The 16,299-nt window shown below is 43.7% G+C and overlaps 2 protein-coding genes across 7 annotated transcripts in view; one reads left to right on the top strand and one right to left on the bottom strand.

The window, feature by feature from the left end:
* Positions 1–4,660: 4,660 nt before the first annotated feature.
* On the bottom strand, positions 4,661–9,878 carry LOC142587015 (uncharacterized). Of its 5 annotated transcripts, none has more exons than XR_012829334.1 (4): positions 9,421–9,858; positions 9,187–9,351; positions 7,156–7,272; positions 4,661–4,804 (listed from the first exon to the last, which is right to left on the bottom strand). XR_012829334.1 is itself a non-coding variant. In XM_075697901.1 (3 exons), the coding sequence occupies exons 1-3, from the start codon at positions 9,514–9,516 to the stop codon at positions 4,667–4,669; spliced, it is 399 nt and encodes a 132-aa protein (XP_075554016.1). In that variant the 5' UTR covers positions 9,517–9,710; the 3' UTR covers positions 4,661–4,666. The 5 variants fall into 5 exon arrangements, 3 of the variants coding, with proteins under 3 accessions (XP_075554016.1, XP_075554008.1, XP_075554027.1); XR_012829337.1 differs by lacking the exon at positions 4,661–4,804 and adding an exon at positions 4,811–6,381; XM_075697901.1 differs by lacking the exon at positions 7,156–7,272 and having other exon boundaries at positions 9,421–9,710.
* A 2,033-nt stretch (positions 9,879–11,911) lies between these two features.
* LOC142587002 (uncharacterized) overlaps positions 11,912–16,299 on the top strand; it is a 46,747-nt gene continuing 42,359 nt past the window's right edge. Inside the window, exons 1-2 of one of the 2 annotated variants that reach the window (XM_075697880.1) lie at positions 11,912–12,344; positions 13,494–13,727. In XM_075697880.1, coding sequence (XP_075553995.1) covers positions 13,688–13,727 — 40 coding nt within the window. In that variant the 5' untranslated portion in view covers positions 11,912–12,344; positions 13,494–13,687. The remainder of the gene's footprint in view (positions 12,345–13,493; positions 13,728–16,299) is intronic. The other variant, XM_075697872.1, reaches the window with a different exon arrangement.

Raw genomic sequence — 16,299 nt, 5'->3', positions numbered from 1 at the left:
ACTGTGTGAGTGCTGCACATGAATTGAAATTACGACCACCACAGTGATGATAAAGAACACATTGAAAAGTAATCTGACAACACTTATTAAGACTGTCTACAAGTTTTCTGTGAGAGATTTCCTCAGGGTTGACAAAAACCATCTTAGGGATCATTTAATGGGGTGTTACCGCCCGCATTATGAGGTGAAAGAAAAGGAAGCCATTAGGATTTCTCTGGTGGTGCAAGGTGCTCTAATAGATGGCTTTGAATTGCAATAGACATAAATATTATCATTCTATCTGTCTGGGCACAACTTCTTCGCCAACCTCTCTGTCATCTCTGTAGCACATTAATCTGGGATAGTAACTCACTCTGACGCAGGAGATGAAAGTGCATGCCAGGCATGCTGACCACACTGACTTGGAGAGTGCCACTTTCTTAAATGTGGCAAAAGTCTGTGTTTTGGGCGAAATAAGAGCTCATAGGCAATTTTCATCTGTGATAAACAGAAATAAGTGCTGCCAGTGGTCAGACATCATTGAGGTCGAGCTTCTCAAGCAAGTGGATGCCATCGAGAACACCAAAAAAGCCAGTGATAGCCATTGTGAAGCAGATTCAGATGGTAAGGTCCAGCCGGGGTTTCTCTGCACAAGATCACCAAGTGGAATTCCTAAGTAACGGATATTTTTTCCCCTAAACTGCTACCCTAGAGTGGCCGGAACATGCACCGTTCGATCCAAGCATGCAGCTGTTATCAAAGTTTAGTTTAGTCAATTATTGAGGCTTAAGATGGTTTTAATGAATGTACATTAGGAAACAATTGTAAAAGAATGTAAAAAAATTTGAACTGTGTTGACTCTTTGGTGGCATACTGTTGCTAATCCTGAAGTTACGTCCTCAAATGACTTATGCTCCAGGTATTTGAGCAAAACTATGGGTGTGGAAATATGAATTTTTCAATTTCAAAGCTAATTTGAATAATGAAACCTAAGTGCGAAGCGAATATTTTTCGAATATGAATACTACTGGTATTGCAAAAATCCATTTTTTTTCACCAACCAGAGGTGCAAAATAGTTTACTGCATAGCAAATAATGTACAGGGATATTATGCTTCGTGGTTAACAAAATTCTCTAATACAACACTTTTGTTTGACAATGTCATAACTGTAGTTACTTAATGTTTCATGAAGCAAGGACAACAGCTCAACATGTTCAAAGAGCAGGGACACCTAGTGCATGTCACCATCGATTCAGACATCGAAAAGAGCTGCTTAGAGTGTCTGGTATCAGCAGGTCGCTCTTCACAAGCCGAGCCAACAGTGGGCACCACGCTTACACCATCACTCAAACGGATCTTCTTTTTGGCCCAAAATTTCATCATGCAAATATCTTTGAACCTGCGATTGTGGCAGTGAAAATTTCTGCCACGAGTGAAAATTTCTGCTGGGTGATAAGCTAATCAGTCTTTCCGCAGTGCTGATGTGGAAGTGGCCCGTTCAGAAGCTTTTGTTGTTGAACGCATACTTGGGTTCCTTGGTGTTGAAATTATCCTTCCTTTCTCTAAATCAAAGGGCGAGATCTTGCATTCTGAATGTTTGCTTGCGCTCTCGTTATTCGCCTTCACCGTGCTTTCGTCAGCGGTCGTCTGCTTGGTGAAGCGGGAGCGCCTATTGAACACTGCCTACTCACTGATGTAGAAGGTGAAGCAAACAGTCAGAAAGCTAGAAGCTTGCGCAATCTCATCCCAGGTTTTCAATCCAGTTTGACATTGAAGCATCCTGGTAGTATTAAAGTACTTGAGAATGAGGTTCCAGAAGCATTGCCAAGTTTGCCACTTGGTGAAATTTGTAGTTTGGAAACAATTTAGGCTCTTAGCGAGATTAGCAGTGAACAGAGGTTTTCACATGGCGATTGGTGTTGTCCAAATGCATGAAGAGGTCACAGTACGAGTACTTAAGCTGATAGTGTCGGGTAACCATAAGCACCAGCAGGGGCCCCGTGACAGTGTCCCCTTTAACTTCAGATATGCTTCACTGCATGATGCTAAATATGCTTCGCCGCATAACACGACTCTGCTGCTGTGAAGGTGACTTAAACCGACAACAGCCGAGAAGGTGCAAATAGCACTGCGCCGCCTGGTTCTTGCTGTTGGCCTTTTCTTCTTTTCACAGTGTCCTTACTGTAAGTGCACTCCAGAATTACAATGCAGGAATATGCATGTGTGCACAAGCTTTCATTCAAGAGTAACTCATGACCATAAGTTACGTCATCATGGTTTCGTACCATGTCACGGCATCATAAGCGAGACATAATAAAGGGGGCCTCAAAGGCTGCGGGAGAGACTAATCTTTTGTGCGAGATTGTGCTATCCTTGCTGCACGCAGTGCAATATTATGACTCTCATGTCTATGGTGGCATTGTCGATTATGAATGTTTCCTTACTGCGTTAAAAAAATGTGTAGTGCATCTTTCAGATAATAATGGCATTATAGCTTCAGAGTTGTTCAAGTTTGGGGTACTTGTTCACTAAAAGTACACTATTAGAAAAGCTTTAGAATGTCTAGGTCATAATTGCATTGGAAGAACTGTAAGTCTTCCTACACATAGCAATTGGTAGCTTACTGTACGATGTTGAAGGTGGTTTTTATTCATAGGCCCTACGCAGAGAGCAGCAACACAATGCCTGGCATGTGACCAGGGTTCGTAACAGTGTTTGCATTTCCAGTGCTCGTAACTGATTCCAGTCTTAATGCATAAATTTGCTTTATGAATTCTTTGTAGACAGAAGGTGCTTGAATATTGGTTGCATGAAATGCTCCAATGCACACTGTTACGTGCAGGGTGTCTTTTATTACCATACAGATTTTCTTGTTTTAAAGTTATGAGCGCGGCAAATGTGGCATTCTTGCAGAGGAATTCCTCTATTTTGGAACTCCACAAATTTGGAGGCAGTCACATTTTAATGCACTCTCATTTCTTACAAATCTTGAAAGTTGCACCTAATTCAAGATATTCATCATTGAATTTTACTGGTAAATCGAGGCAATATTGGAACCGAGTGTGCTGGGAGCGCAGAAAAGAAGGTCCCGCTATCTCATCAGATGGAAACATCTTGGCCAGTCATTGTAGCTGCTGATACGACACACTCTGCCTGGCAAGCATGTGCGTCAGTGTGCCATGTCAGGCTATCATTTAAGCTTTGTCCCACACTTCTTGACAGGGCACTGCCGCCTGATGTGGAGGAGGATGCACCAAGTTTTGATTGTACTCAATTGAGCGCGATAATCAATATTTCAGAATAAGTGCAATTTTCGAGATTTAGAAAAAGAAAGGGTGTGCGTTCACATGCGACTGCCTCCAAATATGGCATTTAGAAGGCTGCCGCCAAGTTACTAATAAAAAAGTGACTGAATTTTTCAAAATTTCTGAAACTCGCATTAGCAGCAAAGTGTGTCCACCTGACCTAGAAACTCCTTTGCAAAAACGCCGGGCTCTCCGTGCTCAAATCTTTTTGCTAAATATCAGCATGGTTAAAAAAAAAAAACTAGATATGCATAATTGGTAATGTATGAAAATCGTACACTATTACTTTTCAAAATTTTTGTCCTTCTATGCAACACCAGAAAAATTGGAAATAGAAGCTTCAGGTGACCTATCTGATGTGCAAGTTGCATGGCCATATTATTGTTTTAATTTTTCGCTATCACCTTTTACTGTGATGTCGCCACTGCAGCAGCTCGATGGCTGTGGCTTTTCATTCCAGGTCACAAAGCTGCACCCAGGTAGAGGCAGAATTCAAAAACGCTTGTGTACTTAAGTATAGCTGCACATTACAGAAGCCGAGGCCCTCAAGATTTATCCATAGCCCTCGAGTTCCATATTTTTTATTGGGATTGAAGAGTAATGTTTGTGCTGTATCCCTCTATTTCAGACTAAATAATGTGCATGCAAAATTATATCTTCATTACTTTACACCATAGCACCAATATCTGTTGTGCGTTGAGTTTCTGATGTCCTTGCATTTGCTATAGCAAGGATTTTTAAAAATCAGCCACAAAAGAAAAAAATGAATGGTCAAGGAACCAAGTGGTGTGTAGCAGCTCCCTTCTTTTTTTACTCGGCCGCAAGTTTTGCACTCGTGTGTTAGCAACACTGTTTCGCCAATTGTGTACTTCAAAAGAAGTGTTACCTTTCTGCTTTGGAACTTTGTGGTTTTGTTCTGCCAGCTGCTTGACCAAAACAAGCAAAATGTACTTTGGATATTCCACAAATTCATTCTGTATGCATTTGGTACAATAAAATTTGTTTCAAGAATGGACAAATGCAGTGATGGTTAATTGAAAACTGCAACATGCCGATTTTAGTTTCATGCTTCATTAATTTTCTCAGCCCCAAAGAAAGCATGCGAGGTTCGAAAATGTATCATGTGACAAAGTGCTGGCCTGCCATGACATTAGTGCACTCGGTCTAGAGAACTGATTAATGCTGCACATACATTGAACATGGTGGCCATGACCATCCCTCATGAATTGGCATTCCCTGCCTAAACCACCTCACCAACACAGCCCGTTAACAGCAAGAAAGCTGACGGGGCTTCCAAGAATTTCTATGCACTATTTATTAGTATCGCCCATTGCTTTGCTGACAATTGTCTTGACAAAAGTGGAAGCCGAATCGGTTGAGTTCAATCAGTTTTATTTACATACAACCTATTATAAAGTGGACCTTTCTTCGCCTCTTCAACTGTTCCCACAGCTGCTGCTGCCATCTTGCACGCCACATGGTAGGTGCATGAGAGGATTTTCCAAGGAACTCTGGAAAGCTGTAATCAGATTGTGGGCAAAGTTAAAAACTTAAATACAAAAAGGGTGTAGAGTATTGTAACCTTGTACATGTTGATCACACATGTTTCAGCTACAGCTGTAAGTGCCTTGTCTCATCAACCAAGCTACAGTTCTTGCAACGTTACACTTTGTGATACTCAGTATGAATTGATAAGACTAGCTGCTATTCTAGTGGTTGTGCAGGCCACAGTGCCTGGCCTTTGTGCTTGTATGTGTCAATTTCTCTCTTTCAGTCTCGCCCAAGCCACACCAAAATGCTATCCACAAGTGTTGTGCCAAAATGGCCTGGCAACATTTCGTATTAAGCCGTTTGACCTATTTATTGCGCTGATGCACAAAGTGCAACCAAATGAAGGAAATGACATCACCTAGGTGATTAGTAAATTACCCTTCTAAAATACCACAAGTGCAACTTTGCTGTGGCAAGAGCCTTAGCAAAAACATGAGACACGCAAAAATGAAGGAAAAGCGACACCTTCAAGTTCCCGCACCAACTCACCGTGACAAGCACGAATTTTGATAGTGTCTGCTTGAGCTTAGTTATTTCGAGATACATGCAGTTGAATGCTTTTACAAGCATTGAAATGCCCCACTATGCTAGCTTGCCTTTTATGGCTATAGAAAGTCATACTGCCACAAGTCTGCCTATTCTTCCGATTGGAATCTATATTGAAGCTGCTTTGAGCAATGGGCGGTATTCTATTTCAGCGCAAATGATACATTGAGAGTAGTGTGCCTGGAAGGAATAGACAAAAGCATTGCAGAAGCTGCAGCACTTTGTGTCGCTGAATGATCATACGAGAAGTTAAAGATGCCATCAGAAAGCATCCTTCGTATAGAGTCTCTTTAAAAGAAAAACACTACAACTAGACATGGTGACAGTTGTGGTGGCAAACTAAAAATATTATAATGATAGTTCAAGGTGTGGTATGGCATGTTTATGCTATTTCTGAAAAAATAAACACTGCAAGTGTGTCCATGCCAGCAATTGACACAGGATGTGCAGATGCAAAGCTGCAATACAGCACCACGGCCTCAAAACGACAGTATGCAAGTGGTGGTCCAGCATCAAAACTTCAATGTCCCTACACTGCAACACTGGGAGGCCATGCTGCATGACAGAAGCCTGGGTGGCCAGCAGGCGCTGCTCTGTCGGGCACAGGACGTGGCAGCAACTATTTCTCCTAAGGATTAAATAAACGGATTTCTCTACGTCACCCGCTATGCGATGCGCCATGCGAGGGAATGACAGTGCCACTACTCTCACAGGATATGGATGGTGCACAACACCACCTTGAGCATCGGAGTGCACGTCTGCCTGTGAGCTCTGTACTACAAACACAAGTGGTGCATGCAAGGTAACATTTAACATATCACTGCCAAATGCCATCAATGAACAGAAGCAGCAAAGAAAGCTGGTTACATAATCTTCAGTGTGTCGGATCTGCATATCTTTTACATCCTGTCTGCATGCCGCATTGTTCATTTGTTCGTCACTGCTCAAAAGTGCATAGTTGCATGGTAGTTTTTTCGATCTTGTGCACTTTCTTTTGTCCTGAAAAAATAACCACAGCAGCTATCTTCATAAAATAAAGCAGATGTTTCTGAATGAGCTGTAAGTATTAAAGTTGCTCAAAAGGGTAGTTTACTGAATTGATTGCATTTGAGTACTGCAGGCCTAGTTTCTTTCCGTCTTTCTCTTTTAAAGCCTCAGCACAAATTAGCTGAAACACCCTGTATACTGGACGGCTTGCCTGGCTGCCCGCACCGCCGAGGCGGAGCATCAAACGTTTTTGTGGCGCACTTGTCGCCGTCTCGTGGCACCGGTCGTCCATCCTTATCGCGCACACGCCACCGTCGTCTGGTGTTCTGATTGGCTGCGGCAAAGCGGACAGCTCTGGCGGGCGGGAAAAAAAAGTGGTCCGCGAGCGATCGGGCTTGCCGCCTCATTTAATGCCTGCTTTTATCCGCCTGGCCAAGAGCTTTGCCCGGTTTAGCCGCTTTGTCTTCAGTGTGAACGTGCCTTTAGAGTAAGAAAATCAACAGCTTACACTTCCACATTTTTTGCTTGGTAGCTGCATTCAATTTGCTTGCTCCTCGTCTTTTAGATGTCTAGGCTACCCATATTTTAACGTGGCTGAATAGTACACAAATCAGAAACACGAGTTTCTGTGGCCTAGCCTTCTCACACTTGCAAGGATACCATCCAAAATTGACCTATTTTTCTTATGGGGTGCCCACTGATTATGAGGATGCTGACATCGAAGGATCTCAAGTGGTTCTCTAGCATTTTGGTGACGTAATACAGTAATGCCAAGCTACAACTGACCTGATATCTGTCAGCACCAATGAACGCAGTGGTTAGTATTCTCACTAAATTGAGAGTTCAGCCCAACAGCAGATGGACACCAGTGGTTTGAATCCCCGTGTTGGCAAATTTAACTGGCTGAAATCAAGCATTTAAAAGACACGCATTTATTCCATCCCTTCAATCTGCGAGCATAATGAAGATCAAAGGTCAGGTTATGTGGCTGCAGCACCTTCTGTTCGTGCAGCATACCTTTACTTTTCTTTACCAAGACACTTAGCATGCACATACCTTGTGTGCAAGCCACATCTATTTACAACAGAAACAGCGCTTTCCACTCATGAGCAAAAGTTTGGAGGTAAAATATGGTAGAATTTTTTGTCCAGCCAACGCATGCAGGCTGAAATCCAAGTGGTACAGCCAATATGTGCCTGTTCAATCACTGCAATGCATTGAGCCACTTCTGACAACGCACAGCTGTACCAGAAAAGGTTTAGATTTGTTTTCACTAATGCCATGGACTTATGAACTTTTATGAATGTACCTTCAGCTTTCGCAGACTTTCAAGTAATTCGAATGTAAAGTGGCCTGTGTGTTATTGCTATTCAGCCAGAGTGCAATAGGAGCCAGTCAAATTAGTAAAACATGAAGTCAATGTGCACACAAAGACTACATGTACCCTTGCATGACTTTGTGCCACAGGCAGCTAACAGCTTCCAATTCACAGTTCTTGTAATATGCTTGTGGCCACCATCTACAGTGATCTATTTGATTTAACGGGGATGTGTATGTTGGCTGAAAACAAGAAAATATATTAACACCGATGGATGCAATATATCCTTTCCGGTAGTTTTGCAAGGGGGAAACTAATTCGAACTTCACGGCAGCGTGCACCGCACAGCTGCACCTCATTTTATATTCTCGCGCATGCGTCAGTGTTGCCGCAGCTGTCTATAGTGACACCCTCGCGTGCATTTCTTGTTCAAGCTTTGTTGAAGGGTTTGAAGAAATGAAGGCAGTACGGTGCCGCTCATTTCTTCCTTAATGCGACCTTTGAATAGTGTGTGCATCTTAACCCTTTCATAGACGCAAGCAGAGAACAGGCCGCTTTGTGTCCGAGACATTACAAGTGCTTTTTCTTTTTATGAGGTATTTTTGACATAACGCAAAATCTCAAAGCTGACTATGATTCTGTAATAGCGAAAAGTGGGAATATTACATCCCACTATACAGCCTCAAGGCCCGTTTCTACCTACTCGTGGTCACCTGTAATGTGATTACAAGCAGCCAGAGTACCCAGTAAAGTATACATTGTTTGTGCACGTTTTCATTATACTTACTGAGCATGCTTTGTGTGAGAATCCTCAATCAGGGCTTTCCGATATCACAAGGGTTCTTAGAAAAAAAGATGCTTCTTGAGAATTCTTGAGGGCTCGTATGTAGCAGCTCGCATATGTAGGAATGCGATTTGTTCGCGATGCTAATAATTTGATCACCTGTTTTGGTAGCTGTGGGCACGAGAAATTTAGACACCTAACCGCACCAAAATTCAGCTTATATGAAAACACGGAATTTCGATAAAAAGAGTCCATTTGCCGCTGTGGTGGTTTGAATGAAGGCGATAGAATAGAATAAAATAAACATTGTAGAACGGGAAGTAAATCTGCGCAATCGCTCTATCGCGTTGTTTGACAAAGAAATGGACGAAAAAATGTGCTTAACGTGATTCAGAAACATATCTACACAGGAATGTTCAATGGTAGAAATTACACTTCACCGCTACAGAGTAGCGAAGTTGCCCTGAAAAGTGGGACCAATATTTTCCGACCGCCCAACAAGGGGTGAAATGCGCACAGTATGTACGGCAACACTTGCTTTGTTCACCGCAGTAATGCCACCCTGTAATGGAGACACAACTACGACAAACGGTCCGCATTTCTTCCGCAGCGAGCAGCGAGAAAAAGTGAAACATTTTTTACCGAGTCAGAAATAAGCCAAGCGTGTTCCTGACGGTATGTAACGGCATGCCGCTGGAAAAAGGGGGGTCCATACCTCGGGGTTCAAATTCCGCAGACACGGCATGCGCTTCAGCGTAGCCGTCAATTTGCGGTTGAGCAAGCGACGATTTTGCATTTTCTGTTCCGCATCAGCATGTTCTACGCAACGAGGGAGCTCCTTGAAAACCAGCACGACGGGGGCCATCTCGTTGATCAAGGCCTAAAATTTAAAAGACAACACAACTATTAGCGCTTATTGTTTCAAATTTTGTGATTTCAGTAGACTTACCTTGATGTTGTCGCATATTTCTTGTGGATCCATGTTGCTTTCAAGGTCGTTTCCGCCAACATAAAGAACGGCGAAATCGACACGCTCGAAGCGCATCGTGGAGACAGCTCACGCCAGCCGCACTGCATTGTAGCCCACAAAACTGAATGTGCAGGCTTTCATAGACTCAATTAGGCGCAGGCGCGACCTATTTAAGAATTTAACCCGACAATGACGCCGCGCAAGGACGGCATGACTGAACACGATCCAGCGAGGCGTAACAAGACCACGCGAACGGACCTACGTGAGCCGGCAGTGGCCGCATGTGCATGGCATGTGGCCGGCACACACCACAGGGATTTAGCAGCAGCACCTAGCAGCGTCCTTCCCTAGGCGTACAAGTACCTATCTGGGGGCAGGGAGTACGCCACTGGCTTACGTCACATCCGGTTTGCCTCCAAACCGGGTACAGCCAGCCTGCGGGGATACGCTTCTTTTCCTAGCATGGGAATTATGGGAAGTACATGGATTTGCCTAAACTTCGTCTTTCCGGCTTCAAACGGCTTTGTAGCTTTGCAAATTGATCGTATTGAGCAACATATTGCTTAGTGAATGCGACAATTCACAATTATTATATAAAAATACTGAAATTAATTGACAGCACGCGCTTAGAAAAATGCGAACGCCAAAAGATTAGGAGAAAAAAAGCTTGTAGTACCAGTGTTGCCTTTGTGACTGGTGACTAGATTTAGCAAGAATTTGAAAAATGCAGTGCCAGATAGAAATTATTTTTCAGATATGACGCTTCATTTTTGTAAGTGATGGTGCCGTACTAGTGTGCTTAAGCAGGTAAGAGAGCATAAACACATCATTAGTAACTAATGAGTACGCGTTTGCTTATTTTTGCGCAGGCCAAGTGGGCTACTACATATTTATGGACTATGGCTCACAGCTTTGGGGGAAAGGAGGGGTGGAAAGGGACGATGGAAATGATGGAAATAGGCAATATTTCCGTTTCGCTAGTTTCGTTCGACGTATAAAAGATTGTGCTAATAAAGTTGTGAGGTGAGCACCTCTGCTATTATGCAGTGGTGTGAGTCACACGAGATGCATTTAATAAATTATGCTGAAAGGCTGCGTGAAGTGCAATAGTCTTTCCCTCCCCCCCCCACTCCCAATTTTATAATGTCTGTCGGTTTAGAAATACTTTGATATGTAGCATGCACAACAGGACACACCGATAAATGGCATTATGTGTAGGTTGCGACTACAGCTACTACGCGTTAAAATAACGCATACGAATTCTGCCAACTATTTCTTGTGCCGTCAGAGCGGGGGAAAAAAACGACTTCGTCTGCTACAAACATCGTCTGCTACCGCACAGGCCGTGCGTCGTGCTACGTGCCGTTGCGTCTACTGTCATAGAGTTTCCTACAAAAAATACTACTGTAGCATCTGACAGCGTAAGGAATCAGTTAGCGCAATAAGCTGCAATTACGCGAAAAATTACATGTGTCCATGTTTTATTTTTTGTCCACGCTTAAAAAACAGAACCAAACGACACACGTCCGCCTTTTCAGCGATTAAAAAATTAACGCCGCGAGCATTGTAGAGGCTCTCAGTGACGCTGGTACCGCCGTTCGTTGCTCGCTCATAGATCGTTCGGTCATCCCAGTCACGCCACTACGGCAGTTACAGCTTTTGAGCTCACCGCTTTCAATACGTTCACAATCAGCCGAGACGGGCCGACGCTGTAACCGAAAAGATGCCGAAAGAAAAGCATAGAGTAGTATAGTCAGTATGCTAACTCTACGATGAAAACCCCAGAAAGAGCTATAAACGAAGCCACAAGTACGTTTAAAGCCACAAGCACGAAGATCAGACAAATCCATGTACTTCCCATCATTCCCATGGTAGGACAACGACTGCAGCGCCAGAGTTCCCTCTAGTAATTTTGTAGGAAACTCTATGTTTTGTACCACATATGTCCATTAATTCCTGCAGATCTTCTGCATTGTCAGCCATTAATACAATATCATACAAAATCCGGCATGTTCAGCGCCCCTAGCAGAGAAAGCACAAATTAAAGTATTCGACCAAATTACAGTAGCTACACTTGCGCGCTTACGCTGAAACGCGCCTCGATTGACTTTTCGCCCTCTGTGGCCATTTGTTGAACTTGAGAGTGTGCGGTAGCACAGCGTGCATCTACTGACACCTGCCAGCATAGAGTTTCCTACAAGAATTACTAGAGGGAACTCTGGCGCTAGTGTGTAGGAAACTCTATGCCTGCCAGTGAGCACCGGTGCCATAACCAAACCAGTGACCAAACATAAAAACCAGTAAAAATGGATTATTAATATTTGTCGATGCCTTATAAAAATGACACTAAACGTTAAACTTAAAAAAAATTGTTATTATTTGTGTGTTTCTGCTGAAACTAATTGAAACCTATAACACACACTGTATTTCGAAACTATGGCGTGTCGTAATAGTCATAAATATTCTATCTGTGCAAAACCTCGCCTGTGGTACTAGTATCTGTACGTGTGTTAACTTATAGTCGTAATTAATGAACGAAACCTGACAATACAACACGCAATAACGAAGGCCTACTTTGATGAAACGGTGAAATCTAGCCAGTGCCCTGAAGTGGAGCCATTTCACTAGTTCGTATCGGTTGCGCCCTGAGAACGACAGAGGCAACCGTGGACAGCGTTAACCGTAGAGGCAACAGTGGTTGCGATTGCAGCAGCTCGGTTGGTGTTCGTATTTTCCGTAGCGGTATTGTCGTATCGTGGTTTATCAAAACTAGAGGCCGGTTAATTAACTGAGGACGCGTGAGCAAGTATTCGTCGAAATTGTCGCTACAATGGGAGTCCCGAAGCTCTCAAGTGGAACTGCTTACCTTTTGCTCTGGCTCTTCGTTGTTCGTAGCGTGCAAGGTAAACTAACGCGTGCGGTTTATGTTACAGGCCAAAACTTTAAACGTTCAGTCTTTTGAAGGGTCCTGGTCTGAAGTTGTGTCCTTTTGGGAATGTCTGTATTAATGGTACCGTTGTTTGTGTGAATTCTGTGCCCTGGTGCTCTGCAGTGGATTTCGGTTTGCATTTCACTTGCAAGTGCTTATTGAGCATTGTGTGCGTGCATGTTTTTGTCTAAACAGACGTCAATTTCGGTGTTCTCGAAGTCGCACCACATCTAACGTTTTTTCTGATGTGTTGACGCAATATCTTTCGCGGAGTTGAGTAATGTTGTGGAAGCTACGATAATGATTACTTTGAAATGCAAGCAAATACATAGCACCAGACCTCTTAAAACGTTGACATTTCCGGTCATTTATAGCGTAACTAGAAACTGCATTTTTTTTCTTTTTCTTGCAAGTATTGCCCCCCCTTTTTTTTTCAGTACATGTCTATGCTTGTGCTTAGGCAGGCGAAAATCACTTGAGCAGCGTGCTTTCCCTAACATTATATGTAGGGGACTGGATTTCTCGGCATATATTTTTTTGAAATTCGGCAGGCATTAATTGGCATTTGTTTTCCTGTGAAAATTCGGCGCTTATCAGCATCTGTTTATTTACAACAGCACCTTTTCGACATTTTCGTCCCTTTATCAGAAACTGCTCACATGTATTTGTATTGCAAAGGAAACAGTAAAACTAGAAAGCGTTATTGTCATAAAGGCAGTGCAAAAAAGCATGAGGGCGTAGAAGGGGCAGGCAGGTAGGCAGGTCTGTATATGCCGTATAGTAGACATTTGGGGTGAGCAAATGGGGCATCTATTTAAAAAGTACCGTGACACTGGGCCATGAAAAAAGATGAAAAGATGGGGCCCCCTGCAAATTCCTTGAATCTTACTCCATCCACAATTGCTACTCGATTTGTGCCTCTTGAAATAGGCTCCCTGGTTGTGTCTTGACCCTGTTTGTGTCCAGAAGTTGGTATGTACTGATCCTGGCTGCTGCTTGATAAGCATCGGCACCATTAGCAAATCCCCTTCGCTTTTTCTACATCCAGACTGACAAGTATACACAAGAAGTGCGGGAAGGAATGCACATGCACCAAGTTCCCTTATCAATTTGCCTTTGTCAGAACACGCTTGGTGAAGCCCCCGGTATTCGAGTGACGTTCATGCGAGCCCAACAAGACGTAAACCTGCTCATCCAGAAACCACATTCTTACCCCTACACGCGGGGAAGCATATGTCCCGGCCAAGCACGAGTAAGGGGGCTTAAGTACAAGCACCCAATCCACTTGGAAGCATCTGATCCATTGTGTGAACCCAAATGACAAGCCATGATGAATTCCTAAAATTGGAATCAACAGGTAGTTTTTGACATTCATCAGTAAAAACCAAAAACTCCAATCCCTAATTATATGGTGCATACGTAAACATGACTCACTTTAAGAAAATGTTGTAGCAAAACTTTCAAGCACCTGGGTTCTCATTGATTTACTGTGCTAGTGTGTCAAGGACATGTAGGGTTAGGACTTGTGTGTTTGTGTAGAATGCACTTGGCTGTTAGTATGGAACGTCAACCATCTTTCTGCAGCTGCAAAGAGTACTGTGAGCTTGGTTTCAAACAGTGTCATAAATAATTCCACTGGTTGTAGCAGGCAAATAACTGACATGGTGTTTTCAGATTGAAAACTATTTGGAAGTGCAGGCAAATTGGATGGGTGACTGCCTTCACTCTATAATTGACTTCATTAGGTAGCTCAGTGTAGTAACAGCGTATAGAGGACAGGACAAACGAAAATAATGGACAATGTGCTCACTGTCAGCTCAATTTTATTGAGCACAAGGCAATATATAAAGGCACCAGAAGGAGGTGGAAAAGATAGGCATGTAAAATACAAAGCGTTAAAAGCAAAAATAGGGCCACCAATCGTACATGCGAAGGAAGCACAACTCCTTGGAGAGTAGTGAGTGACAGCATGCTCACACATGTGTCGCCTTTCCTGTTGATGCAAAAAGCCTCGTATATTTCACATACACACTTATTCCGATAACACCTTGAAGGGAAGCTGAAAAACTTGAAAAACAAAAACTGAGCTTTCAGTGAATTATTAGTTTTTCACTCCCTGAGTACAAAAATCATAGTTTAACAATGCACAAGTCACTGCAAGTTGCATTACTTCATCAAAAAACTAGCAGCAGTGTCCGCGGGAGACACCGCAGGTTGGTTGACAGGCTATTAGGACGAAGACGATCGCGAGGTCATCGTGGGTATCAGCGACGAGCGTGATTTGAATAGAGTGCTCACGTGACCCTTGTGTTGACATCCTCCACGGAGCAAGAAACATTTAGGAGTGGAAACTCCGCTGTTTGCGGCGACCAGAAAAGGTCACAAGCCTGCAGAGCCGTTATCATGCTGGCGGCGCCTGGAGGCCTGGAAAAAAATTATCGCCGTTGAGAGGACGCCGGAGCCGCCTGCCCGGGTGCTGCATTTTCTTTTTCGCTGCGGCTTCTACGACGCGCCGCATGGCGCCGCCACTGTATACGGCCCCGTCGGCGCATACAACAATTGTGACCTTATCTGGTTGCCCGCGCTCGCTCGCGCTGACGGGAGTTTCACCTCCTAAATGTCTTACTCCGTGACATCTTCGCACCAAGTTTTTTTCCCCTATGCTAGGTGCACATGGGGCGGAGCTTTGGCGAAAATTTTGCTATGCTCATAATCAAGAAAATAACTTCAGGAGTTGAATTACATTGTGACAGCCTTCCAAACCACTGTAAATCTTCTAATTATAAAACCCCTTCAGTGTCCCTTTCATATTCTGCTCTGATTGAACAATGCCTTACAACTGCATCAGGAGCTATGTGCTGCAAGCTGGCAGCCGACACTCTACTTAAATTGGCATGTTCCGTCAAGCAGTCATTGACGCACTAGCTAGTTTGGCAAATGTAGTAATGGCCACATGAAAGAGGGGTTTTCTACACTACGTTGTGGCAGCATTAAAAAAAGTTTCTACTGTTTTTTCACACTTCTCTCTGTTAACTTTGCAGGACATACTGGAGAACAGCTTGTTCTTTGCCAAAAAAAAAATTCCCTGATGATTATGATACAATACTCCCTAATGAGAAATTTGAGCACAGCTCTACGTGTTTTCATTTTGCATGTAAATATTTTGTATTATTATTGTATACATATGCGGTCTATATATGGAAGAGAATGCTGTGAGTAGCGTAGCTGATGTGGACGATCTGTCTCATGCGGCACCTTGCAAATGGAGTGATGTGTTGTGCGACTGCCTCGCTAATCTGGCGATTGCGAGAGGCAGTGCCTGGGTGACGCAGGGGGGGCAGGCACGATTCACAGCAGCAGCCGCAGACAGGCCTCCCCGACAATATGCGCTATTCTGGCGCCATCTCATAGCCATCGTTGCCACACTATACTTCTCACGCTTTCGCCATACCCTCCTCCTCCGCTTTCCTCACGTCTTTCATTTCCTGCTGCGCTCTGCGCTTGTTCTTGCATCCTATGCTGTGCTCGTTCACTCGGTTCGCTGTTACTTGCCGCAAGAATGGGCACCTAAGAGTTGTGCTCCAAAACAACTCTTGATACCAGCCCTCTCTGCTACTGTCTTTATGTGATGTGTGACTGTGCAAAAATGGTATGATAGTGGTGTGTGACAGCAAAGTTTTTTCTTTTGGATTGGTTTTCTCAATTTCTGGGCAGTTTACGTCTGCTAAAAGACATTCAGCAACAGCATAAAGCAAATTGTCCACAAAGCCAGCCATCTGCAGCCTAAGCACCAGCAAATCCAAGCTGCTGCAAATAATGTGATGGCGAGACCATGACAAGGCAGCCCCCAAACATGATTTGGCCCTGCAGGGGCGTCTGTGTGAGCAGGCGTTGGGTGCGTTGCGACATCACGTACCCAAGCACACGAG

The sequence above is a fragment of the Dermacentor variabilis genome, chromosome 1 (genome assembly GCF_050947875.1).
Source record: "Dermacentor variabilis isolate Ectoservices chromosome 1, ASM5094787v1, whole genome shotgun sequence".
Lineage (NCBI taxonomy): Eukaryota > Metazoa > Arthropoda > Arachnida > Ixodida > Ixodidae > Dermacentor > Dermacentor variabilis.
This window is presented reverse-complemented; position numbering and strand designations above follow the sequence as displayed.